Below are 25744 nucleotides of genomic sequence, written 5' to 3'. Positions count from 1 at the left end.
GCTTGGGGAGGGGGCTCAGCCTGGTGCAGGACCCCCTGCGCTGCTTAAACCCCGGTGCACGGAGCCGAAACCCCACGGGAGGCAGCGGCGGGGGGGTCTGGCGGCTGGGCTTTGGCTGATGCGGCCCCATATTGAGAAGGGCACGGGGAGGGGGGCGCTGGGCAGGCAGCTGGGGGCTAAATCCTGGTGGGGTGGGGGGGTCAGAAAACTGCTGGGACACTTCCAGGGGTGGGGATGGGAGATCCCTGGGGATGGGATGGGAGATTCCTAGGGATGGGGATGGGGTGAGATGGGGTGGGGTGAGATGGGATGGGGATGGGGTTGGGGATGGGATGGGGTGGGGTGGGAGATCCGCAGGGATGGGAAGGGGTGGGAGATGGGATTGGGATGGAGATGGGATGGGGATGGGGTGGGAGATCCTCAGGGATGGGGATGGGGTGAGATGGGATGGGGTGGGGTGGGAGATGAGATGGGGATGGGGTGGGAGATCCTCAGGGATGGGGATGGGGTGAGATGGGATGGGGATGGGGTTGGGGATGGGATGGGGTGGGAGATCCGCAGGGATGGGAAGGGGTGAGATGGGATAGGGTGGGGTGGGAGATGAGATGGGGGTGGGGTGGGAGATCCTCAGGGATGGGGATGAGGTGAGATGGGATGGGGATGGGGTGGGAGATCCCCAGGGATGGGATGGGGTGGGGTGGGGTGAGATGGAATGGGGAAGGAGTGGGGTGAGAGATCCCTAGGGATGGGGATGGGGTCGGGTGGGAGGTCCGCAGGGATGGGATAGGAGATCCCCAGGGATGGGGATGGGGTGAGATGGGATGGGGTGGGGTGGGAGATCCGCAGGGATGGGTTGGGGATGGGATGGGATGGGATGGGAGGGGATGGGATGGGGGGGGGTCGGGGGGCTGCCGCTGGCTGTGCCCGGGCCGGGGGCGGCTCCCAGGGCGGGCAGCAGAGCGGGGCCGCCCCGGCCGTGTCCCCTCCCCGCGCCGCCCCCTCCCCGCTCCGCAGTGCTGCCGGAGCCGCGCTGCGCCGAGCCGAGCCGTGCCGAGCCGCTCCCGGCCCAGGTAGGGGGGCTCAGCCCCGCCGCCCCCCCCCCCGGCCCCGGGCTGGGGGTCCCGGGGGGCTGCGGGACCGGGAGCGGGGTGCTGAGCCGTGCGGGGATTGTGTTAATTCGGATTCCGGGCAGGAGCCGTCCCCCAGCAATCGGCGCCGCTCCGCTTCGCTGCCGGAGAGCTCCGTGCGGCATCGCTCCGGGGGGCTGGAAAAGTGGGGGGGTCGGGGGGTCCCCTCCTCCTGGGGGGGCTGCAATGAAGAGCAGGGGTACGGGGCTTCAAAACACGGGGAGCCGGCTCCGGGGGGGGGGGCAGAGAGGATGCCAGCTGAACCCGCTCGCTTTAATTACTGCTATCAAAAGCCCAGGCTGCAGCTTAGCCTGAAAATAAATAGAGTTAATGTTTGCGAGACCGGGCTTTATTCGGTGATGCATCGCTCGTCTGGCGGGGATCGAGCTGCTCGCTTTTGCCGTAGGGGCGGACTCGAGAGCTGCCTTCAGCCCTTCCACGGCGAGCGGCCGGGGGCGATCGGGGGGCCGTGGTGCTGAGCCCCAGGCCGGGGGCTGCCGCAGCATCCCGCAGCCCTCTGCGGCCTCCCCGGGAGAGCAGCGCCGGGCTGGGAGGCTCCAGAGCTGCCCCTGGTGATGCGGCGGGATCTCTGTGCCCCCACCACGCGAGTGGGCTGCAGGGTGGATTTCCAGACCCACCGACCCCGCTGGGAGCGACCCCCCCCCGGGTACAAACAGCATCCCTCGCTGCCTCCAGCCTGCTCGGCTCATTCTCCTCCTTCGCAGCCTTCCTTTTGCACCGTGCCAGCTCCCCGGGAGGGCAGAGGAGCGTGCTGAGCACGGACGAAGCGGGTTTTTGTGCGCAGCCCCCTCTGTTCGGTGCTGAAGTTTGGGGACGCTTCGCCGGGGACCCGAGAGCGGGCGGCGATGCCCATCCTGGTGCTGGGCGCCCCGGTCCCAGCTGTCCCGCCTGCGCACAGGTGTCCCCCTGGGAGGCCGTGTCACTGCACCTGCTGCCAATTAGTGGCTGTAGTTAATGAGTCCCTCGAGGGCCGGGCAGGTAGGAGGCTCTGCCTTAAGGCCAGGTTGATTAATCCCCTCTCCTCGTTAAGCAGGGTGTGGCTGGGGCCAAGGAGCAGGGGGGTTTGTAGGGTTCCTGTCCCTGCTGCACCCACCCGTGTTGGAGCAGCATCGCTCCCATCCTGCATTCGTGGAAGGTACGGGCTCTCCTCTTTGGGACTGATGGCTCGGCGATGGGTGAACCCGCAGCTTATTGAGGGTGTGGGGGCAGAAAGGAGCCGTGGTCAGTGACTGCCACCTGTGTGCGTGGCGTTGCAGCCCGTGGCTTCGCAGCCGTGAGCATCCTCTGTCCGGCGACACGGTGTGAGCCCGCCCCGGTCATTGGTGCTGTGCAGAGTCGCGGTGCAGACCTGGTCCTTGGCCTCCGCGGGGCAGCTTTTGGGGTCCCTCCCCACCTCCCCAGCAGCAAGCAGGCTACACCACCTCTGAGCACGCTTTGCATCGCCAGCCCTCGCCTGCTGGGCTCGTGGGCGCTTCTTGGAGTTTTACAGCCCTAAACTTCCTCGAGCCGGTGTTGTGGGGGGTCCCTGCGTTGTCCTTCCATGGGATGGGGCCGGTCCATCCCCGTGGCTCTTGCACTGTGTCCCGTGAGCTGCTGCTGAGCATCCCACAGACCAGCCCTGCTGCTGCAGGAGGAGTGATGGCAGCGCCACTGGTGCTCTCGGTGGCACCGCGCGGGCACTGCCTGGCTGGGGAGCCCGGCACAAGTCCCACAACCCCCAACGTGATTTATTTAATTTTTTCCCTCGTCTTTCCTTCTAGCCATTAATCAGCGGGAGTAAATGCCGGTGACAGCATCATAACAGCGCTCGGTTTGCGAAGGAGCTGTTTGAGGAAATGTCACCGTGCTTCTCAAACAGAACTGGCTGCTCGCTGCCGCTCGGCCGCCCTGGGATGGGTCTTTGGAGGGCAGGACGTCGGGAACTGGGGAGGGAGAAAAGGGCTTGTGGCAGGGGATGGAGCTCGAGGGGGGGGCAGAGGCGTTGGCCAAACCGAAGCCATTTGTGGGGCTCGTGGTGCTGCTGCGCCAGGCTGGGCTGTGGTGTGCATTTAGCTGGGGGCAGGAGCAGCCGGGGGGTGGGTACTGTGCAGCTCGGGGGGTGCCATGGGATCGGGGCACCCAAGGGTGCCAGAACTCACAGCACTTTCATTTTCTTGTGTGCCCATCATCTGTGCATCGCTGCACCTGCAGGCATCGCCGTCACCTACCTGCTGCATTTGGCCCTAATGAATTGAGGAGCACCAGGCTGCGGGGCCGCGCTTCCCTTTCACCTGCAGGGGTCTCTCGTGGGGCCAAAGGATGAAATAACCCCAGGGTTAGCACGCGCTGGCTCCGGCTCTTTCCCGAAAGCTGAATTTCCAGGCCTCTTGGGCCCTTGCTTTTGCTGCAGTGTGGCCGGAGCACTTTGCCCTCAGCGTCTGCCCGTGCCATCCATCCCCCAAACGCATCTCCCCATGCCATCCATCCCCCAAGCGCGTCTCCCCTGGGGCCAGGAAGCAAACACCCACAGACGGGGACGTATCCTTGGCTGGGCTCTGCGTGTCCCGGGTGGCTCTGCCCTGTCCCACGCCCCGATGTCCCCGGGTGGCTCGGGGCCAGCCGGCTCCGGTTACCGGTTCCACACCTTTCTGCCAGCAGGGATCTGCCTCTCGTTTTCCTTTTTATTGAAGGAAAGTAACGTGGGCTGTTTCCTGAAGTGTGAGCCACGAAGCAGCTGGCTTCGTTTACCCCAACTCTCCGAAATGGTTTGCACCCGAGCTGAGGTGGGGTGCGTGCTGCCTCCGGGTCATTTGGGACAGGTTTGGGGTGCGCGGTGGCTTGTGCAGCTCCCCTGGGCACCCAGGGGCATGGGGTGGAAGGGGTCTGGTGGCTGTAGCTGCCGTCTGGGAGAGACGCAGCCAAAAAACGGTGTGCGTTTTGGGGATGTGTGTGTGTGTGCTGGGAAACGGGGGGCTCCAGCCCTGCAGCAGAGCCTGAAGTGGCTGGTGTCTGCACGGCTTCCGCACTCGCTCTTCTCACTGCTTGGATGATGGCAAGCAGGTCACTGCACCCAAAATCTGCACCCCAAATCCCCCGGGTGTGGGGCTGGAGCCGGGGAGCCCCCTCGTGCCGCCGCGTGCCTGCGCCTCGCTTTTCCCTTCCCATCCCCGGCCAGGCAGTGCAAATCCCCAAACCCTGGCAGGGCCAGGATGACAAGTGGATCCTAAAAGCTCCCGGCTGGTGGTGACACGCCGAGTGACATCTGCCTCGGCCCCCGAGCGGCGCTTCGGGGTGTTCGCCGGGGGTCCGGTGCCGGATGGCGAGCTGCCGCCGGCACGCTGCCTGCGAGCGCCTTGCGCCGGGCGTGCGGGCAGCCTGGCAATCCTGCTCCTCCGAAGCAGATTAATCGCATCAGGCTTTGTCAATGCAAAAATTACCTCATCATTGGCACTGGCAGGTGGTGTAGAGCAGCAGACTTATTCAATATTTAAGAAAGCTGCATTGCAGAGCCGGGAAGGCTGGGGAAATAGGTTGCCTGTGTCAGTGTCTTTGCCGGCGGAGACGATCTCTGCAGGCACCGTGAAGTGCGAAACGTTGGGCTCGCCACAAAAGCCTGATTATTGCACCGGGAGCCTTTAAAACACGGAATTTTCTGTTTTCTACCCCGGTACGGCAGATATCCGGAGCGCTAACCCCGTGGTTTTTGGTCGGCCCCTCTCCGCAGACGCCCACTCGATGGGGGCAGCGGCTTCGGGTCCAGCCGGGGGGGGGCCAGCACCCCCTCGTCCCCCGGCGCCCTGACGTGGGGCAGGGTGGGCTCACACCAAGGGGCTCCCACGGCCCTTCCCTGGGTGCCGCTGCTGCGTTTCAGGCACCGGCCGTGGACCTGCGAATTCTCCCCTCTCGCCCTGGCACCGTGCAGGGTGATTCGGGGATGTTCGATCCCTTTTTATCAAGGCAGGACCAAATTCATGGGCTCCGTCGCACGGAGGCAATGGAGCGGCGTGATGAGCATCACGTGGCTCTTCCACAAGGCCAGAAATTCAGCCCTCGCTGCTATTCCTGGCCGTGCCCGGGACGCGCCTCGCTCTTCCCCGGCTTTTTCTGCTTGTGGTCGGGGAACTTGGCTCGTCCCCACCTGCTCGGGGACCTTTGGGGTCGTGCTGGGGCTGGCAGCTCTCGCCACCGGCCGTGGTGTCTGTGCTGGAGGCAGAGCAGAGCCCTGAACCACGCGAGAGATGCTCCCAGGCTGGGTTTCGGCTGCGTTTTGGACGGCTGGCAGGGTCGTGCCAGTGATTTCCACAGCCTGCGCGTCTGGGTCTGCAGCGAGCAGGGGCCGTGTCGTTTTGGGAGACAGCCCCCCTCCCCTGCTGCCACGGGGGATTTGGGCAACCTTGGGCGGAATATTGCCATTTCAGTGAGCGTTTCCCAGCCCCGCTGCCCCGTGGCTCGGGCTGCCGCAGCCTCCCGCTTGCTCGCAGGGATCGGGGTGGGGAAAGCTGCTCTGAGCCGTGGTTTTTATTCTTTGCCGTGCGCTAAAAGTGCGTACCCGAGCACTAGGACGAGCGAGAGTACTTGCTGGAAGTAATGCAGAGTAGATCTCCAAGATCTATTATTTATAGGCGAAGGGAGAGGCTCGGGTGCTCCTCCAGCTGCGGGCTCTCGTCCGCCCGCAGCGCGGCGAGGAACCCGCGGCCTCCCTGCTCTTAGAGGAAGGTGCCATGGGGGGGGGGAAGAAGTTGTCCCCCCCAGCTGAAGCACCGCTCCTCCCCAGGCCCTTTTGCTAGGAAATCCCAGGGCTTTTCCCCTCTCCTCGGCTGTGCTGCTCTGCCATGGGCCTCCCACCTTCCCTTGGCCACCCCTCAGCCCCGAGCACCCAAAGCCTGTGGCCACGGTGCCCTGGAGAGGGGCAGCGTGGATTTGGGGTCACAGAGCCCCGGGTTTGGGGTCAGTGTATGTGCCCGGCGGGGCCGTAAATCACTGGTAGGAGCTCGCTGCTGCAGTGCAGGTGCTGGAGGTGGCGGCTGCGGGGCTGGAGAGGAGCGGTGTGCTTATTGAGCCGACCTTGTCCGTCCCAGCCCTCTGTTCTGGCAAACGTGCGGTCGCCGTGCGAAGCCGGCGGAGCACTAATTATCCTGCATCCTCCCCTCCTCGTAGGTTCGTTTCTGAAGTTGTGAAACAAAGAAGATCCTCAGATCTCTGCTAACTCTTCCGGGAAGGATGGAAAAACCCCCCTGCAGCGTTGCAGAGGGGAAAGTGGAGGATGGGGATTTTCCCCTCCCCTTCCTGCTGGGAAAGCTGCACGCTTCTCGTGGCTCAGAGTTTTGGGGTTGCAGCTCCCAACCCTCCCTGTGCCCCTCTTTGAGTTTTGCTGGGAGCTGGAGGTGCCTTTTACCCTACAAAGGTCCTTCTGCTGTGGTGGGGTCGCCCTCTGGTCCTGCTGGATCCCCAACCCTGACCGGCCTTCGCTCCTTGGTGCCTCCATCCTCCTCCTCATCCCAGCACAGTTTGGCTTTGTTCCTCTCCTCTTGCTGGGGCTGTCCTGTCCCCGATGGGTTCAGCCCTACCTGCACTCAGCTCCCCAGGGGGAAAAAAATCTCCTAATTCCTTTCCCTGATGGGCTGGGATGCGGACACAGCCCCAGGAACAGCACCTGTGTGGGTATGGATGGAGCCTGTGCTGGGAGGTGAAGCCAGGGTCCTGACCTCCTGAGAAACACATCGCAGTCCGGGGCCTGTGGCTGCTGAAGTCAGCAAAGAGGTCCGAAATTGCTGAAATCCACCTTTTGGGGGCTGTTCTCCTGTTTTCTGGGACCCGTTTGCGGCCCTGGGACACCCGCATCGGTGCTTGGCACCGGCGTTCCCGTGTGGGACCAAGCGGGATGGGTTTCACCCATGTTTTCCCGTACCAGGGGAAGGTTCGCAGCCTTCACCACGGGCCGGGCTCTGCAGAGGGGTCCGGGATCCGTTTTCACTTTTTCCCCCCCCCCCCCCCAGTTGTGCTGCAGGCAGGAGGAAGCAATTCAAATGCAGGTGCTGCGAGCAATGCAGGCGGGGCTGCTGCTGAGCGCCGCTTCTGCGCTCTGCGGGGGTGCAGGGACCCACAGACGGACGGACAGACAGACCCTTAGCGCCCACCCGTGGGGCTGGCATCAGCTCGGGTTTGCCACCCAGAGCAGCCCCCACGTGCTGCATGGCCCTGGAAGTGGCGAAAAATGGGTGGATAAATGGCGATAACGGGTGCTCGGGCTGTAAGGACCGAGCTGCAGAAACCAGAGCCGGGCTGGGTTTCGCATCAGGCGGCTTTTTCCCAAAATCTGCTGGTTTTGCTGCGGTTTTGCTGCTGGGAGAAGGCTCCGGGTTGCGTTTCCCAAGGACTCGAGGAAAGAAAAATGCAAAAGCAGGAGTTTTGTTCCAGCGGGGGGGGGGGGGGGTGTGTGCTGGGTTTGGGGGGGGAAGCTTTCCTAGTTTGTAGGGTTCTTTTTCTTCGGAAGGGCCCGGGCTGCTCCGTCCCTGCTCCGTCCCCTCCTCGCTGTCAGCGTGCTGGGGTGCCAGCGGGGAGGGCTGGGATGACGAAGAGCTCTGCCGTACCCCGGTGGGCAAATGATGGATTCCTCCCCTCCCGCAAGGATCAGGCGAGGCGGCTGGCTCCCCGGTGGGATGAGTCAGTGCCCGGCAGCCGCTAAATACCGCCCGGCACGCTCCCAAACTCACTCCCCGACTCGCTCCGTGTGTCCCCAGGACCCCCCGGCGATGACCGACGCGGTGGTGGGCAGCGGCTCCGACCGCTGGATGTGCCCCGGCGACAGGACCATGTCCCTCCGAGCCGGGTAAGAGCGGGAGCACCGCGGGCAGGGCACTGCCCCCTCCCCGCAACCCCCATACTGGTGGGACTGGGCTGGTTTGGGGTCCCCAGGCACCAGGGGGGAGCATGTAGAGGGGGCAGAGCGCAGGTGGAGCTGGTCCCATCCCATTTTTCCCCTAATCCCTGTCTCCTCTCTTTCCCTGTGCCTCCAGCGGCGAGAAGGAGCAGTGAGTATCTCATTTTCTTTAATTATTTTTCTCCTCTTGCACTTCACCTGCTATTGATGGTCCCGAGAGAACAGGAAGGATCTCGCCCTGGGTGTAAGAAAAGCAATAGTTTTGGAGGCATCGCCAAGGGATTTAAGGAGTTTGGGGCAGCCTGCGTTCCCCCAGAGCTCCGCAGCCCGGTCAAGGGGCTCGGGGGCAAGGTGCTGAGCAGCCCCAGCACCTCGGGCTGCAGTTTTAGGTGCCCTCAAAGCAGCTCTGGGACATGGGAACTGCAAAGATGCTCAGAGCCAGGTCATCAGACCTTGTTTTTTCCATCTACTCTGAGCATGGGGCCGGGCTGGAGATGCCACGGGAGGGGACATCAAGGACAGGGGACATGCATGGCCTGTGGGACACCGCCGTGGGTGCTTGCTGAGCCCCCACGTTAGGGAATTAGGGGGAAAGGCAGACAGCACAGTCCCCAGGAATGGGAATGCTGGCTCCCGGGCTGCCAGTGCGGGCAGGGGGCATCCAGGGCATGCTGGAAGAGAGCTTGGAGGACGGGGAGGTATAGTACCGATTTTCCCCTATTTGGGGAAATTTGGTGCCCGGCTGTCCCCGAAAAGGAGAAAAAACTGAGCCCGGCCCTGGCGGCTGCTCCCTGTCCTCTCCCCGCAGGCTCCCCGCGGGCTGGGCAGCGCGGGGCGGGCAGCCCGAGCGGCCGCGGAAAGGCGAGGAGCTGACGGATGAGGAGAAGGAGATCATCAACCGAGTCATCGCCCGCGCCGAGAAGATGGAGGAGATGGAGCAGGAGCGCATCGGGTGAGCGGCGGCGGCGCGGGGGGGCTCGTTTTGGGGGGCGATGGTGCCTGGGCTGTGCGGTGGAGGGCACCTCACCGATGTGGGGATGGCACGTTGCGTCCTGGGCTCAGAATTTATGTTCTCGTAGATTTTTCAGCCCAGCAGGGATCGTTAACGATGGCTCGTTTGGCAGAGCGGAGCGGCCGCTCTTTGCCCAGTGCCTGTGCCCTGAGCCCCCAGGCACCTCCGAGCAGAGCTGCAGCTCCCCACGAGGCGTCTGCCTTGCTCTGGGAGCACGGCTGGGTCCATCGCAACCCCCGGCTGCTTTTTGGGGCAGGGACCTGCTCCTGCAGCCCAGCAGCGAGCCCTTTGCCAGGCTGACCTGGTCCCGGAGCCTTCCCCCACTGGGGCAGGACGCACTTTGCAACCAGCTCCCGGCCGCACATCAGGGCCGGACGCTGCCGCAGAGAGCAGCTCGAGGTACCTCTGAGCGGCACGGGGAGCTGGGTGGCGGTGATTCATTCTCAAAAAGCGCTTAGGAGCAGCATTTCCCCAGCTTTGCACATTCCCAGCCTGCTGAGGATTACGCTCAGCGGCGGCGCTTCCTTGGATTACATTCACGTGAATTTGAGCGGCGAGGGAGATCATTTATTTTTTATTTTTTTTTTCCCCACGTTGTGCGTTCCTGCAGCTGTCTGCAGACCTGTGGCACGCGTGGAGGTTCTCCAGGAGAGCTCCGCGTGTTGCAGGATGGTCCTGGGCTGCTGCGGCAGTGCTGGCCACGGCCCTCGGTCTGCCGGGGCGTGCTTGGGAGGTGCTGCAGAAGGCCTGGCTTTAGGGGACCCCGATGGATTTTCTGTTCCCGTGCGGGGGGAAAAAATGGGAGTCTGGTTTGTAAAGAAAAATATAAGGTTCGGTTAATATAAAGAATAGCGTGTGTGAAGTGAGTGTCCCTTCCAGAGGGGGAAATGCTTGGAGTCGCCTCCACAAATCGCAGCTGAGGGCTGTGTTTGGGCTGTACTGGGAGCACTGGAGCAGCGATAACACTGCAGGTGTGGGGCCCTGGCTCCCCAAACCCCCCAGCCCCGTGCCCCCCACCTCCGCCGCCCGCGGCAGGACGGGAGCCGATCGATTTTGGTCGCTGGGAGGTGTCTGTGGAGGCAGACTCGTGTCAAAGCCGGCCCAAATTAATCTGTTGAAGGCCTATTTTTAGCAGCGGCGTGGATGGCGGCCGGCGGGATACGTGGGCTGGATGCTGATGAGGGTTGTAGGACAGGGGGACAGGGACACTTTGGGTTGTTTTTTTTTTTTTTTCCCGGCTCCGTTGTCTCGTAGCAGGGAGACTGGAAGGATAACGGGAGCTGAATCATCCTAAGCAGCGCCGCGGGCACGTCGGGCTCGGGCTGATGAAGGACTCGAGAGCGGCCGGGGCGTCAGGGCGAGCCTTCGGGCTGGCGGCTGGGTGGCGTGGAGCAGAGCCACGGCCGCGAGGCTGCAGCGTCCCCGAAGGGGGCCCAGCCTCGGCGGATGCAGGAGCACCCATGGGTGCTCTTTAACCACTCGAAGGTAGAATTTCACGTCTCCGGCCGTTCCTGGAGACCTCCTGGGTGAGGACCTGCTGTGGGGCAGGGATGTGTTGTAGTTGGGCTGCTCATTGCCGGGACGATGCGCGCGGTGCCGTGGCAGATGGCCAAAGTCCCCGGGGATTAAGTCATTAACCTCGGTGGGCAGCAGGAGGGGAGGCTCCGCCGGGAACCCCGGTCTCGCGTCTCCTTCCTCGTGCTCAGACAGCCCAAAAATAAAAACAGGGGCTGACGAGGGCAGGGTGGCTGCTGGAGGCAGGCAGAAATGTCGCAGGAGATGGCAGCTCCTAGAAGAGATGAGGTTAATGCGTAGCCAGGGGACAGCTCACGCGCTGCTTGATTTTCTGGGATATTTTTTTTCCCCAAACCTCATCCCTTATTTCTGAGATGGGGATGAACCTGTGAAATAACAAACCTCTGGCAGGTCATCACAGGAACGGGGTTGGCTTTGAAAGCAGGGCTGCAAGGCTCAGGTGATGCTCTACCTTTCGCTACCTGTGCTCTTGTAAGGGCAGAAAACTGCTTCTAATTTTTCGTCTTGATTTCAGTTCTTTAGATTGTAGCTCAGCTTTTCTTCTCATCTTCTTTATGCTGTTAAAATTAGCTTTGATTTTAATATTCAGACCTTGAAGGCACGTTATTTCCCCACGGAGACAGGTCAGCGCGTAATTGCGCAGCCGGGCTGTGACCTCCCTTGCCTTTCACTTCCCCTCCTCTTTGCCGCATGGGTCCCATCCCGTCCCGCAGCGGTGCCCGGCCCTTCTCCCTGCAGCCACCTCCAGCACCGTACTGGGCTTATTTTGGGCAGTTTCAGACCCAGATAAACATTTTCCACCACTCCTTGCAGCACGGTGGGAACGAAGGTTTAAACGCGGTGTGCCAGCTCCCAGCGCCATCAGCGCGCGGTGCCGGTGGCTCTGTCCTCCCCGGGCTGCTGCTCACTGCGGGCACTCTGCTTGCTCTCCCAAACTATATTTATGGGCCAGGCGGATGTTATACTACCGGGGAAGTGTTTTACTGCCGTTATCTCAGGCGCACATTAAGCGTTGCAGATGCTCCGTGTTGCCCGGCCCTGCTATCGCGCTGCCATCAGCCGCTCCCGCGTATTTCCCGGGCAGATGACGGATGCTCTGCTCCCAGGCTGATTCCAGGAGCAACGACGCTCCCAGCTGCTCCCACCAGCTTCAATTCCCCCCTGCTTGTTTTATTTTTTTGCTCCCTTATTTTAACAATCTCAAACGTCATCTCCTGCTCCTTGATGCCGAGGCCGGAGGGACGGGCGCTTGGGGGTGCGCGTGGTGGTGAGAAAACGGCGCTGTAACCCCGGAGACGTGCGGTGGAAAGGGATGAACTGGATGGTTATTTCGTGTGTGCTGTAAAAGCGAGAAAAAAAAATGAGTTTCCAGGGCTGGAGAGGGAGGGAAGGCCCGTGGGAAGGCAGAGGGCTTGCTCCTGGCCATGGGCAGAGAGGGGACGGTGAGAGCACGGCTGGGACAGGAGCACCAGCAGGGCACGGCGAAGGAGACGAGATGGGTTTGTTAAAAATGCCGTAAGCCCTGCGGCTGTTAGAGCAGGAGAACAGCCCGTATTCGCCCCAAGAAAACCCGGGCTTCCTGCACCCCCGTCACCATCTTCATCAGGTCCCAGCCTCAGCCTTTTCTGGCAGGTTCATCCCAGGACTTGTATTTTAATGTCTTATACGCTTCTCTCGTGACAGCGTTTGGATCAGGAAAAAAGCAAGCCCAATTTCTCTGGCTTGAATGGGTGTTTTAATTAGCCAAATGGGCTCCGTTTTAAACGAGTGCCACAGGTGTGCTCGCTGCCTGCTGGAGCTCTTCCACCGGTTAAAAATCCTCTTAAGGAGCTGCTTCTGCTAAATGAGAGACTGGGAATGATTTTGCAGCTAAATAATGAATCTCTTGAAATGCCAAGGCTTTTTTTTTTTTTTTTTTCATTTTTTTTTCCTGCTTTGATTGTGCCATTTGTTCTAGTTTCTATAATAAGTTTGTTTGGGCTTGCAGATTTCCAACGGGAAGCTGCCTCTCTTTGGAGCTGAGCTCTCGCGGCGTGGTGGGGGGGAGCAAAATGTGCTTTGCTGCTAAGAAAATAAAGGGTTTTGTCACAGGAGGGGACAACGAACTTGTGCTGCGTGTGGTGGGAAGTGGGCTGGGAAGCACCGAGGAGCAGGACCCTGGGGAGGCTGGCAGCCTCGGCTTCCTCGCGCAGCGCCGCGTCCCCGCTGCGGGCTCTGTTTTGTGGCTGCCGAAGGGCTCCCAGGGGCTCCTGTCGGTCCCATCGGGCATTTTATGGACTGTCAGAAAACACCGTGGAACCCACAACCGGCTTTTTCCCCTCGAGCTGCCAGCCCTTTCCAAGGACCCACGCGAAATGACAGCGGCGCCCGTCGGCGCAGGGCACGCGGAGCCCGCGGCTCCTCTGGCGGGGCTGGGAGCGACGCGGAGGTGCCGGCAGCGGCAGGGCCGTCGTAAATCCGCAGCTGTCATCGGACACGTGGGAAAGTGCCTTTTAAGCGCCTGCCTTTTTCACTGCGTGCTGCCGCAGCGGCTTTGTCAGATTCGGGTCACGTTGCGGTGGGAGTGGGGAAAGCCCCCGCGGGTGAGGATCGCTGCCGTTTGCTCTGGTGGGCTCGTTTCCCCTCCTTGCTTCCGTCCTTTCTTTCTCGTGCTTCCCTGAGTGGCATAAATAACGGGTTTTCCCCTTCCAGTGCTGTTTTTAGGGCCGGGACTCGGGGTTAGCTGACGACAGCCTGCTGCTGTGGGGTGGGCTTGGCAAGCCCCCTTTGCGCTGCGGGGTCTGTGGGACTCGTGGTGGAGGGTTTTACCTCTGCGGTGACCAGATGTGCTCCTACAGCCTCACCCCTGGGCTCTCTGTAATTTACTCCAAGGGCCAAGAGTTTCAGTAATCTCTGCTCAATATTTTTCCGTAGAAAAGCAATTAATTCGCTCAGCCCTCTCGCTAAAGGCCTTCCAAGATCTCTGTGGCTGAGTGGATTTTTTTTTTTTTTTTTCCGTTTGGGCAAAAGCCACTTGGTCGATGTCGATCTGCTGGGCAAAAAGGTGCTGACTGGGCATTTTTGCGCACGTGTAGGGGCCCGTGCCGGTGGTAAAAGTCAACAGGAGCGCCCAGTGTGGTAAAGCTATAGGGGAATGTGATATCCCAGCGGGTCCCCTGGGATGTGTTCCTCCCCCAGCTGCATTCACGCCCTGCTGCCGGGAAGCAGCGCCTGGCCCGAGGCAGTGCTGGGGCCCGTGCCCGCGGTGACAGCCTGGTTGTCCCCTGTCCCCTCCCGCCAGGCGCCTGATGACCCGCCTGGAGGACATGCGCCGCAGCGTGCTGGGGGACGGCGTGAACCGCTGCATCCTCTGCGGGGAGCAGCTGGGGCCGCGCGGCTCCGCCTGCGTCGTCTGCGAGGACTGCAAGAAGGTGAGGCTCTCCTCCACCCCCGGCTCCTTAACCCGGAGCCGACGGTCCCCTCGGGGTGTCCCGCTGCCGCACGGTGCTGTGCTTTCTCCGCAGAACGTCTGCACCAAGTGCGGCGTGGAGACGACCAACAGCCGCCCGCACCCCATCTGGCTGTGCAAGATCTGCAGCGAGCAGCGTGAGGTGAGCGTGGACGTGGCCCCCTGCCCGGGACGGACACAGCCCCTGCCCCTGTTTGTGCCCTGTCCCATCCCGAGCCCCTGGACAAGAACAGCAGCAGGCCAGGGGATGCTTTGCCTCTGCCCCACAGCCCCATTCAACCCCATCCGGCCTCGTCAGCATGGTTGCTGTAGGATGCTCTTGTTTTATGGATAAAATGCCTTTTTTTTTTTTCCTTGCAAATAATCTCAGGATTGAAGATGGGCTCCTGGTGGCCATGGCAAGACCCATCTCTGGACACAGAAGCCCCAAAGAGCTGATTAAATAGAAAGAAGGGGCTGTGGGGTGGGGATACGGGGCTGCACGTCTTCAGCCCCGCGTGCCCACCCCCTGCCTTGCCCCCCCCCCAGGTGTGGAAGCGCTCTGGTGCCTGGTTTTTCAAGGGTTTGCCCAAGCAAGTGCTGCCCCAGCCGATGCCCGTCAGCAAGAGCAAGGTGCCCTCGGCCCCCAGCGAGCCCAGCCCGGCGGAGCCCCCCGGCCCCGACCCCAAGCTCCCCGCCCGTGCGCCCAGCCGAGGTAGGTGGCACTGCCCGGGGGGTCCCGGCTCTCCTCACCATCGCTTGCAAGGGCGAGCCCTAGCAGAGTGGCCAGAGCAGTCACGAAGGCCGAGCCCTTTCTAAAGGGCCCATTTCTAGTCGCCCCCATGTGTGGAGGGTTTTTTACTGTGCTGTGCCATTTGGGGTCTCCGGGTTTGGGGGGGCCCCCTGAGCGAGCAGCCCCGTGCGAGCAGCCAAGGCGCCTGGCCGTGTGTTGGGTTCACGTGGGAACGTGGTGCTGCAGGTGCTGGGGATAAATAATAATGGCAAAAAGAGGCAATAGGGGCAACCAGTGGCAGCACAGCTCGGGTTGGTGCAGGTGGGTGTGCAGCAGCTTCACCGCTTCTCGCTCTGTTTGTGCTCCCAAGGCCAGGAGGACGAGCAGGACCGCTGCGGTAAGCGCCGCCGTGCGCCCCCCCTGCCCGCGCCCTCCTCCCGATGCCTTTCCCGGTGTTTTCTCCCCGTGGTTGGATGCTGCCCAGCGGGATTTTCAGTCCTTAGAAAACCTCCCTTTGAAGCCTCAGGAGCCTCGTGGGCTCCAGGGACGGAGCAGCCGAGCTGCTCGGGTCTCTGCGTCGGGTTTCCAGCTCGCGCCGTGCTGCGAGCGGACAGAGCGAGGTGGGGGCGCGGTGGGGGCAGCCTGGCCAGGGGCTGGCACCACGAGTTAATTTTGAATCCCAGGTGGACGCTGATGGCTGCAAACCCTCCTCTTCCTCAGCCTCGTGCTGAGCTGTGCTCCCTCCTGGAGGCAGGGATGGGTCCTGGGGGTGCTGTTGGTGCGGGGGTGCCCGGCTTGGCCCCAGCCCACGCCGCGGCTCGCAGCAGTGGTGGGGGTCAGCAGGGCAGAGACCTCCATCAGCCAGCAGCAGCTGGGGAACCCCTTAAATTCAGACCCTATTTAAACGTGGTGGGAACTGGTGCCATTAAGCTCCCCCAGCCCCCAGCGGGCTGCTTTGAGCCGCTGGCCCTCCTCCAGGCAGGGAGGGTTTGTCACAGCCGCTCCTGGCCACCAGCACGCCCACAACCTGCCCACGATTTCCCTTAAGCTCCCTCGGAAAATGACCCCGTGCACCGCTGTCTCCGAGCGGCAGGGCTCCTGCTTGCAGCCGCTCGTTCCCCCCTCCTCCCCCGTGCTCAGCACCGCTCCCCCAGTGCTCAGCACCCCTCCCCACCCGCCGCAATCTGTTGCGTTTGGCTTTCTCCTTGCACCCGGCGCCCCAGAGGGCGCAGCCAAGGATAAACATCCCATTTGTGTCACCGCGGAGATTTATGCCCCGCGCGAGCCAGGTGGGTGCCGAGACCTTTTGAGTCCCATCTGCGGGCCGCAATTTATCAAGGAGCGGCGCTCTGGGCACCCCGGTGCGCGTGGCTGTGATTTATCCGCCCGGACGGCGGAGGTAAATGAGGCACAGGCAGCTGTCGCCGGTGTCTCGCTAATAAATGGAAGATGATCAGCAAAAGGAAAAGATGATCCCCCTGCCCATGGAGCTGTAATGCCATTAGGGGTTGACAGGCGCTGATGGATGCCCCTATCCTTGTTTTTTCTCTCGTGCCTCCCGGTGTCCCCGTGGTGTGCGTCGTCCTTTGGACCTTCCCGACCACCCCGTGCAGGCTCTGTGGGGCAGAGCACGCCGTGCCCTGCTGGGTGCAGATGCTGCAAAGCACTGGGGGTGATGCCCCAGTGGCTGTACCCATCCTCCTCCTCCTCCTCCTCCTCCTCCCACCACTGCCTGCCACCCCCTCGGTGCCTCGTCCTGCCCCCTTGGGCACAGCTGGTGGCCGTGCGAGGGGACGAGCCTCACCGCTGTGCTTCTGGCTCCTGCAGGCAGCGAGGCGACGGCGGCCGCCCGGGTCCGCAAGCCAGCCGAGGCCAGGACGGGGCCGTGCGGCAGCGAGGACGCCGACGGCCGCGACTACGCTGCCGAGAGCGGGGCCACCAGGAGCCCTGGTGAGAGCTGTGCAAGGGCTGGGCGCAGACATGGGCGGCCGTGGGATTGGGTTGCCCACTTGTCACCAAGGGGCTGAGCTTGTGGGTGTATTTGGTAAAGCTGAAAATGGCTGGGGAATGTCCAAATCCTCCGTAATTCATGGGAAATTCAGGTGTGTGTCCAAGGGTGGGCGCTTTCCTGTCCCGTGCAGCCACTTGGGGACGAGACACAACACCAGCGTGGCTTGGTGCTCCTGCCTGGCGTAAGGAGGGAGCGGTGCTGAGCGTTCTTTGAATTCAAAAGCAGCAGAGGAAAAATGGTGGTTTGGGGGGAAAAAAAGAGCGGGGATGCTCCGCGAGGCTGGGAGCAGCAGGGACGTGGGTGCTGGCAGCGGGTCGGTGCTGCGGTGCTCCCCCTGCTGCGATGCTCCCCGCCGGAGCCGTCTGGGTGCACCCGAAACGCCGGTGCTGATCCTGCCTCCCCCGCAGGCGTGAAGCGAGCCGACTCCCTGCAAGCCCCGCGGCCGCCCCCGCCACCCGCTGCCGCCCCCGGCCCTGCAGCACCCGCAGGTAAGGACACAGCGGGGACGGTCCCTGGGGATGGGGACACCCCGATGCTGGCATGGGGCACTGCTCCCTCGGTTCCCCCTCTAACCACCCATCTCTCCCCAGCAGGAAGGCCGGGTCCTGGGGCAGCCGGACGGATCCTGGAGGCACAAGGTAAAAGCTGGGGACCCTGCAAGGGCTCAGGGGGGTGGCACATGCCAGGGACTAACGGGGTCTCTCCTGCAGCGAGCCCACCGGCAGGACCCCCGGAGCCAGCCCGTGCAGCCCCCAGGGAGGAGCGTGGCGGGGGCTACGCCATGCCCCCAGCCCGGGAGGAGAGGCCAGCCCGGCCCCCCGCCGCCCCGCAGCCCCCCGCCCCGCTGCGGCAGCCGCCCCCGGAGGAGGAGGAGGAGGACGCCAACAGCTACGACTCTGATGAAGGCAGTGCGTACCCGGGGGGGGTTGGTGCCGGGTGGGATCCGCGGTTTTGAGGGGAAACCCTGGGTTTTGGCGAGGTGGCTGCTGCAGGGCTGTGCTGTGCCCACCGCCCGGGTGTCGCTCCCCCCCTGCCAACGGGGCTGTGATGCCTGGCAAAGAAATGTCGCAGCTGGGCTGTCCTGTGGCTCCTTTTCTCCAGCTGAAAACAGCAAAACCCTCACCAAAACTTCAGCCTCGGGTGCTTTGGATAGCTCTGCCTTTGGGAAGGACCTCAGAGCCCGAGGCGTGTCTTCATGGTTCGGTTTCAGGCCCTGAAACCTGGGGTTGGGTGAGGGATGGAGAGCAGGGCTCGGAGCCGGGGCAGGATCTCGCGGGCTTCCAGCTGTCCATCTGCTCTGCCAGACGTCCTCAGGCTGGTGCTGGGTGGCATGGTGTCCCCAGGGCAGGTCCCCAGGAGGCTCGCAGGCTTGCGTCCCCCTTTGAACATCAGGCAGCGCCCCGATGATCACGAATTTGGCTGGGCGCGCACACGGCAGCTTGGCCGACGCCAGCGCCGCCTTCCGTGCTTTGAGCAGCCTCTACATCCGAGCAGCAAATCCTTCTAATTATTGCTAATTGGGGCTGGCTAAGCAGAGCTGTTGGCTGGGGTTTTAACGAGGTGCCGTTTTCCCCCTGCTGCCAGCCACGCTGGGCGCCCTGGAGTTCAGCCTGCTGTACGACCAGGAGAACAGCGCCCTGCACTGCACGCTCCTCCGGGCCAAGGTGAGCGCACGGCGGGCACAGACCCCCCCCTGGCCACCCCCAGGGGAACATCTCGTCACCCTGTGCGTGTGCCACACAGCCACACGGGTCCCTTATCCCCTTTATTTTGTGGATGTCAACGTGGTGCCCGCCTCCCGGGGCGTGATGGGGCTGGAAGGAGGACTGGGGACGTGGGCTGGGACCTCCTGGCTGGCGGGGACGCTTCGGTGGCCCTGCTCGCTCTTTCCCGGCTCTCTCGCTGGGGATGCACGCCCCGTGTCTCCTTCGTTATCCTTCAGGGCTTAAAACCGATGGACTCAAATGGCCTAGCGGATCCCTACGTAAAGCTGCACCTCCTGCCCGGAGCCAGCAAGGTGGGTGTCCTGGGCTCGGGGAGGGAGCGGAGGCTTCCTGGAGCCCCCCAAGGTCCCCGACCTTGGCAGAGGGGACATCAACGTGCACAGCACCCAACAGAAATCTTGTTAGTGCCAGAGACCCAAAGACTGGCTTGCTTTGAACTCACGGCTCATGCTAATTAGAGCTGTGGAGAAATAACCATTAAGTGGGTAAATTCTGACTTCTTTTTCTCCCCCTCTCATCAAAGCAAGCTCTGGAAATCTTACCCCCCCAGCCCAGCTGAATGCAGCACAGTGGGGAAATGGTTCAGGAGGGCAGGAGCGCGGCCGACCTGGGGCCCATGGGTGCTGGTGCCGTGCTCAGGGTGCGGAGCTCGCTCCTGCACCTCAACTTTCCCCGGAGAGCCATGGGGAAAGCAAGGGAGAAGTGAGAACGAAACCCTTGATGTGACATTTCCAGGTTTACCTTGGGTGCGGAGACGTGCGGGCTGCCTGCTCGCATGCAGAGCCAATCTAAGTGTCGTCGTCTTGGGAACTGAATGCTATTGCTCCTTTTTTTGCTGAGTTTTACTTCGTCTCTTGCAAGGGTGTTGGTGACCGAGCCGTGCCCAGGTGACAGCTCCCCATTTCCTTTGCCATCCCTCCTTTGGGCCACAGGGGCTGTCACCCGGTGCTGCGGGTTGCGTCTCCGTAGAAGCATGGAAAAACACCATTAGATCAGGAAAGAGCTTAAATCTTTGGTGACGTTTTAGTCTGAACAAAATTTGTGTGTTAGAAATAAATTGAACTCGTGCTTGGACAAGTCAGCTCGGCTCAGAGGAGCGGCTCGGCTGCGCTCCTGAGCGTGGTCCAGGTGTGTAATTCCCCCCGTCTCGTGTCGCTGCCGTAGTCAAACAAGCTGAGGACGAAGACCCTGCGCAACACCCGCAACCCGGTGTGGAACGAGACCCTGGTGTACCACGGCATCACGGACGAGGACATGCAGCGCAAAACGCTCAGGCAAGCGCGGGGGCGGGGGCGTCCCGGGGGGGTTGGTGGGGCGGGCAGCGTCATCGCGGCACGGCAGGGCCTGGGCAGGGCTCCAGCACCCAGCGCAGGGCTCGGCGGGGCACCTGACGTGCAGAGGTGGTGGTTCAAATCGCTGAGCTTCACATGGATGTGCTGATTTTAATGGCCATTTAGAAAGAAAAATATATATTACCAGCATTGCTCTTAATCTTACGGTATATAGGTTTGTATCTTCCATGGCAGTGTCCCAACAAAGCACTAAGGGGTTTCTGAAAATGGCTGTTGCTTCCTACCTGCAGGAAGCTTCCACCTTTTGTTCCTTGCCCCGACTCGCAGCACGTAAAAAATGTTGATGTTTCTGGCAGAAGAGCAGTTCTGCTTTCTGGACGCTTTTGGTCGGGGCAGAAGCGGGTGTCTGGAGGCTGCGGCGGGGCTGAGCTCTGCCTCCCCCACGGGGGCTTTCGGGGCCGGGTTCACGTGCCAGGCGTTGCTGCAACCTGCCTGATGTGCTCTCCCTTCCCTCCAGGATCTCCGTGTGCGATGAGGACAAATTTGGCCACAACGAGTTTATTGGAGAAACTCGAGTTTCCTTGAAAAAACTCAAAGCCAACCAGAAAAAGAACTTCAACATCTGCTTGGAGAGAGTAATACCAGTGAGTTCCCATGACATCTCTTTGTCGCCTTTACTTTGGAGATCACTAAAACTGGCTCACAGGGCGGAGTCCTTTTGCCTCTCCCGGTCGCTCATGGCAGTCTCTCCTTTTCCCTTCCCCGCCCCAGATGAAGCGTGCTGGGACGACCGGCTCGTCTCGCGGCATGGCGCTGTACGAGGAGGAGGTAGGAGCCCTCGGAGCGTGGGTGATCTTGGCGTGCTGCACCCTCATCTCTCACGTGGCAGCCCCTCCTTGCACCCTCATGGCGTCCTGCACCACGTCTTCCTCGTGTCGCTTGTGTCTCCGCTCTGCCTGGACCCATGCCCAGCCCCGCGTCCCCATCTCGGGTCCCTTCCCCTTGCAGGTGGATCGCGGCGGGGACATCGAGGAGCGCGGCAAGATCCTGGTGTCCCTCATGTACAGCACCCAGCAGGGCGGGCTGATCGTGGGCATCGTGCGCTGCGTGCACCTGGCTGCCATGGACGCCAACGGGTACTCGGACCCCTTCGTTAAGCTGTAAGTGAAAGCCGGGAGCAGCTCCGTGCCGTGGTCGTGCAGTCACCCGCTGTCCTTGCTGATGCTCGCAGAGCTCCGTCCACAGCCCCTGGAGCGAGCAGAGCGCTTCCCAAGCACTGTTGGTGATGCTGGAGCAAGGCGGCAGTGCTCCTGCCTGGCTGAAACTCAACCAGGGTGTTCTCCGGCTGGGCAGCGGCATCGCCACGGGGTGCGGGGGAAGATCCCGTTAGTTTTGTGCTCGTACACCACAACCTGTTCCCGGCTGCAATTGTGGCTGCAGATGGGTGTTCGTTGCTGTTCAGTGCTGTTCAGGGGAAAAAAAACAAAACAAACAAAAAAAACCACAACAAAACAAAACACAACCTTCTGTTCTCCCTGTACATAATTCAATAACTCTTGTGCTGAGCACCTTGCACATCTTTTCTTGTAGCTGACCGGGACCAAGTGCTTTTCCTTCGCAGTCTCTCTCTCCTTTTTTATTTTCCATTCCCACAAACCGAAGCTTTCCATTTTTAAACCGACTTCCACGCGGAACTGATGAACACCAACGGTGCGGTTCAGCTTCGGGTCCGCGGCCAGACCCCCAGACCCGGAGCTTGAGCCCCTGATGGATCCCAAATTCTCGGGGCGAAGCCGCCCTGGCTGAGCGTGCTGGCCTGCGCTTTGTTCAACACTGCTGGGCTACTTTTAGCTTTTTTTTTTTTTTTTTTTTTTTATATATATACAAATCTGTCCATCTCCCACATTCCTGGCTGGGCAATTGCCACTGCAGATGCTGACGGCCCCGGCTGCTCCTTCCCCATTTCCCGGCAGCTCCGTGCCGCTCAGCTCCCTGCAGAGCGGCTCGGTGGTTTCCCTGTGTAGTCTGCCAATACGAGGGGAAAAAAAAGGGGTATTCAGGATTTGAGTCATTTTACATTTATTTTAGATCATTTTAGAAGGTGGGAAGGAAGACCGGCTAACCCATTTCTTTGCCTTAAGTATTTCCATTTGTGTTTTTTTCTTTGAGTCCAAAAACTCCCTTTTTTTTTCCCCTAGCTTATAAGCTCGTGCTGTTCTCTCACTTGAATTCTGAGCTGTTTTCTTTTGCCCCCAGTTGGCTGAAACCTGACATGGGAAAAAAGGCCAAGCATAAGACCCAGATAAAAAAGAAAACGTTGAATCCTGAGTTTAACGAGGTAAGGATAGATCTAATTTTTGTATTATTAAACCATCCTTAACCATGTGTTCCAGGGTGTGGGTGACCTCGAATTGTGGGGTGTGGGTGCAGGGGGCACCCCAAACTTGGAGCCTTGTCTGCCAGCTTGATGAGAAGCTCGTTAGTGTATAAATGTCCTCTCACTTGATTATGAATACTGGTTGTACAGAGGGGACGTTTGCCAGTCCTTACCTGCATTTTTTGGGTTTTGGGGTGGATTTTCCTTTTCCTTGGGGCAACCCTGGTGTTCGCCCTTTGCAGGAGTTCTTCTACGACATCAAGCACAGCGACCTGGCCAAGAAGTCTCTGGACATTTCTGTCTGGGATTACGACATTGGCAAATCCAACGATTACATCGGTGAGCTGCAGGCCTCCGTGCTCTGGGTTTGGGGGGGTACGTGGGGCCCCGGGCCGAGCTGTGCAGGACCCCCCCGCACCCTGCCCCGTCCCCAGCACCCTGTGGGGCCTCCTGTGCTGGCTCTGGGGATTTCCAGGAGGTTTTAAGTCCGGGAGGTGGAGAGAAATAAAAACACGGGGCCATCCTGGTGGAAACGGTGTGCAGGAATGTCAGCATCGGCTCTGATCGTGGCTTCCCCCCCCTCCAGGCGGATGTCAGCTCGGCATTACGGCCAAGGGGGAGCGCTTGAAACACTGGTACGAGTGCCTGAAGAACAAGGACAAGAAGATCGAGCGCTGGCACACCCTCCAGAACGAGAACCACGTTGCCAGCGATTAAGGGGAGCCAAGGCCTCGCCCCCCCCCCCCCCGCCACGTCCCTGCAGGCCCGACCGACGTCCGTCTGTCCGTCTTCCAGCGCAGTCACGCCTCGCTACGCGGCCCTGCCCCTGGGCAGCAGCACTGCTCTGCCTCCTCCGAGCATCCCCTGCCCTCTTCTCGCCTCCGCCTGAACCCTAGCCCAGATTTTTTTTGTATTCACTTTTTTTTTTTTTTCCCCTCTCTCTTTTGGGTCATTGAATTATCCCGGTGTGCGACATCGTCGAGCAATAGTTCCCCGCGAGCATCCCTCGGCCCTTCTCAGCGGCCTCGCGCACACGTGTGATGACCCGTGGCTCCTCCTGCCCCGCTCCCTGCCCCGTCCCACCCTGTCCCCACCACCTCCCCGCGGGACACGCGGCCCTACGAGCCCCGGGGCTGCAGCGCGGAGGTGGCAGCAGGGGACAGGCAGCACTGCTCGTGTGGCTGCGGTGCCCCGGCTGCAGTATCGAAGAAGCTGGCTTTGGTCTGGGTGGCCACCCCACGAGCTCGGGAGCTGCAGCCCCGTGCTCAACGCCCCCTTTCCAACCACGGTCAGCTCGCTGCACCACGTGCAGGAGGGAAGCCGGGGGAGAAATTATTTCCCACCATCTAGCTGATACGTCCAAGGATTATTGTTTTACAGTACCACAAACACTGGAATTAGCTGGGACAGTTAGAGGTCTTCCAACTTATGCATTATTTATTTATTTATTGCAAGTCTGCACAAGAGCCGTCGTCTTCAAGCCGTGCCGTAACCATCGTCTGGAGGTGCTTTAGTTGCTAGCGCCAGCAGGAGAGCCAAGCCTCCCTGGCTGATGTTGATCATTTTGGGTCCCGTTCTGCTTCAGCCTCTCTTTCTGGCCAGCCTCGAGCGCAGCAATGTCTCCGTGAGCACCGCCGGGACGCTGGTGGTCAGCCCCGAGCCGCGCGTGCTGCACAGCGCCCGACCCCAAACCCCTCGCAACTCGCTGCTGTCCTGTGCCGTGGGCTGAGCCCAGCTGTGCTGCGGAGCTTTCGTTTCCCTCGGTTGGCTCGTTTTCCTATGCTCGATTTTATTTATTGGCTGATTTGTTTTTACATCCTTCCCCCAGGGAATTTAACCCCCTGTAGGTACTCGCAGTGAGCATCTTCCTGGGGCTTCCCCACATGGCGTACCCCAAAGCGCTCTCTGCAACCACCTCTCTGGCACCAAACACCCCCTTCCTTGCCTTTCCTCCTTGTGTATTTAATTTATTTTAGGATCCCTATGACCGTGGGGCAGTCCCCAAACAGCAGGAATTGCCTCGCTCCCCTGAAAAAGCCCCTCCATGGGCATTCCTTGTTCACAGCATCGTTGAGCTCTTTATGGGGCATCCTTGTCCTCCTGTGCAGCGTGCTTCCTTTCTGCTTTTAGGATGCAGGTGCGGGGTGTAACTGAGAGCACTGACTCCTCAATGCCCTTAACCACGGGGGACTGGTGGGGGGCTGCCCTCTGCTCACACCTCATGAAGGGAGAGGATGCTTTGAAAAGGGACTCTGCCTTCCCTTCGTGCATTAGGCTCTTCATGGGTAAGTGCCACATCCTGGAGGCCCCGAGCTGTGTCGCACTCCGAGCAGGCTCTGCAGAGGATCCGGGTGAAACAACCCCTATTTTTGGGGTCGTTTCCCTGTGCTGGAAGCAATGCAGGGTGCTCACAGTGCCCTGCAGCAGGGGTTTGGCTGCAGGATGCTGCGTGATCCCTTCCGGTGGGCACAGCTCCCTCCCGAGTCATGATGGGGAGACGTCTGCCCGGGGACAAAAGCACCTTGAAAAAATAAAACAAGACTCTAAGCACTTCATCCATCCCAGCTGTGCACAGCCAAGCCCCCTCCGTGTGTGCAGAACTATTAAATTAGGGTTGCTTTTACTGGGGTAGCTTCCTCCCGTGTCCCGTAGCGGCGTGCTCTGCTTTGCCTTCAGACAACCGCTGCTCAAGTCATCCGTCAGCACCCGTGACATGAAGCGCAACTTGCTGCTCCCCTTCGCCGTATTGTGCAAACCGCCCTCCTCGTCTCCACTGCCACCTTCCTCTGAGTTTTTCCGATCGTGATTTCTGCCCTGAATGACTTCTTCTCGTTGTAAATAGAGCATGCACATATGGATTGGGAATGGTATATTAAAAAAAAAAAAAAGCCTCTTCTACCGCTGTTTGCATTCCAACTCGCATGCAGTGATTTTACAGCAAAATATCAGTTTACAAATATTAACGAAAAGAGAAAAATGTTACACAGGAACTAGAAATACTCCAGTCTTCCGCTGCATGCAGCACAACATCCTCTCTTGATGTGGTATCTAATAAAGTGAGACTATTGGAAAAGAAAAAAAGCAAAGTTTCTTGGCTTCTTTTTGCTCCCCGTGGGTGTAGGAACCGCGGTTCGGGGCCTGGCTGGGGTGGTCGGGGGGGCGTCAGGAGGTGGCGTCGGGTTATGCTGGGTGAGGAGCAGCGCAGCAGGGCGGGGGGCTCACAGCATTTCCCGGCTTGGCTTTGCCCTCTGGTACCCCAAAAGTGCAGTGGGGCTGCTGTGGGGTTTGGGGAGACTGGGTTAAAAGCCGGGGCGACCGGTGGGCATCGCTCCATCGTGTGAGGCTGAGACACCCGTGGGCTCTCCCCGTGCCTCGGTGGGTGCTGGTGCCATGGGTGCTGCCCGTGAGCGGCACCCACCCTCTGCCCGCTGTGCTACCCCAGCATTTTTATTTTTATTTTTTTCTATTTTTTTGGCATTTTTAGGCTCAGTTTCCAGCAGCCCGAACCATGCAGGGCCCAGGGGTGGGCACGCCGGTGCGCTGGCAGCCCGTGGGGTGGCGGCGAGCCAGGGCCCTCTGCGGGGGCCATGCCCCAGCCCTGGGCAGGGGGACGTGGGGTGGTCCC

At 60.9% G+C, this 25744-nt stretch overlaps 1 protein-coding gene across 7 annotated transcripts; it reads left to right on the top strand.

Annotated features, from left to right (window-relative positions):
• Nucleotides 1-958: 958 nt before the first annotated feature.
• Nucleotides 959-25200, top strand: RPH3A (rabphilin 3A). Of its 7 annotated transcripts, none has more exons than XM_083804168.1 (19): nt 1006-1070; nt 7868-7956; nt 8144-8158; nt 8816-8959; nt 13836-13965; nt 14059-14145; nt 14532-14697; nt 16543-16665; nt 17134-17364; nt 17437-17634; nt 18311-18390; nt 18669-18743; nt 19615-19724; nt 20260-20386; nt 20514-20570; nt 20751-20902; nt 21999-22080; nt 22362-22458; nt 22706-25200. In XM_083804168.1, the coding sequence occupies exons 2-19, from the start codon at nt 7880-7882 to the stop codon at nt 22834-22836; spliced, it is 2082 nt and encodes a 693-aa protein (XP_083660294.1). In that variant the 5' UTR covers nt 1006-1070; nt 7868-7879; the 3' UTR covers nt 22837-25200. The 7 variants fall into 7 exon arrangements, with proteins under 7 accessions (XP_083660292.1, XP_083660294.1, XP_083660291.1 ...); XM_083804165.1 differs by lacking the exon at nt 1006-1070 and adding an exon at nt 2147-2283; XM_083804164.1 differs by lacking the exon at nt 1006-1070 and having other exon boundaries at nt 7602-7956; nt 17134-17214; nt 17317-17364.
• Nucleotides 25201-25744: the final 544 nt, after the last annotated feature.

Source organism: Anser anser, assembly GCF_964211835.1.
Source record: "Anser anser genome assembly, chromosome: 18".
NCBI classification, from domain to species: Eukaryota; Metazoa; Chordata; class Aves; order Anseriformes; family Anatidae; genus Anser; species Anser anser.
This window is presented reverse-complemented; position numbering and strand designations above follow the sequence as displayed.

What these genes read in the sequence shown, in the direction of transcription:
- RPH3A (XM_083804162.1), top strand. Translation starts at nt 7,730, where the DNA reads ATGATGGATTCCTCCCCTCCCGCAAGGATCAGGCGAGGCGGCTGGCTC. An exon ending in GCACGCTCCTCCGGGCCAAG is followed by an intron (nt 18,391 to 18,668) that starts GTGAGCGCACGG and finishes GTTATCCTTCAG; the next exon opens with GGCTTAAAACCGATGGACTC. An exon ending in TCCTGCCCGGAGCCAGCAAG is followed by an intron (nt 18,744 to 19,614) that starts GTGGGTGTCCTG and finishes TCGCTGCCGTAG; the next exon opens with TCAAACAAGCTGAGGACGAA.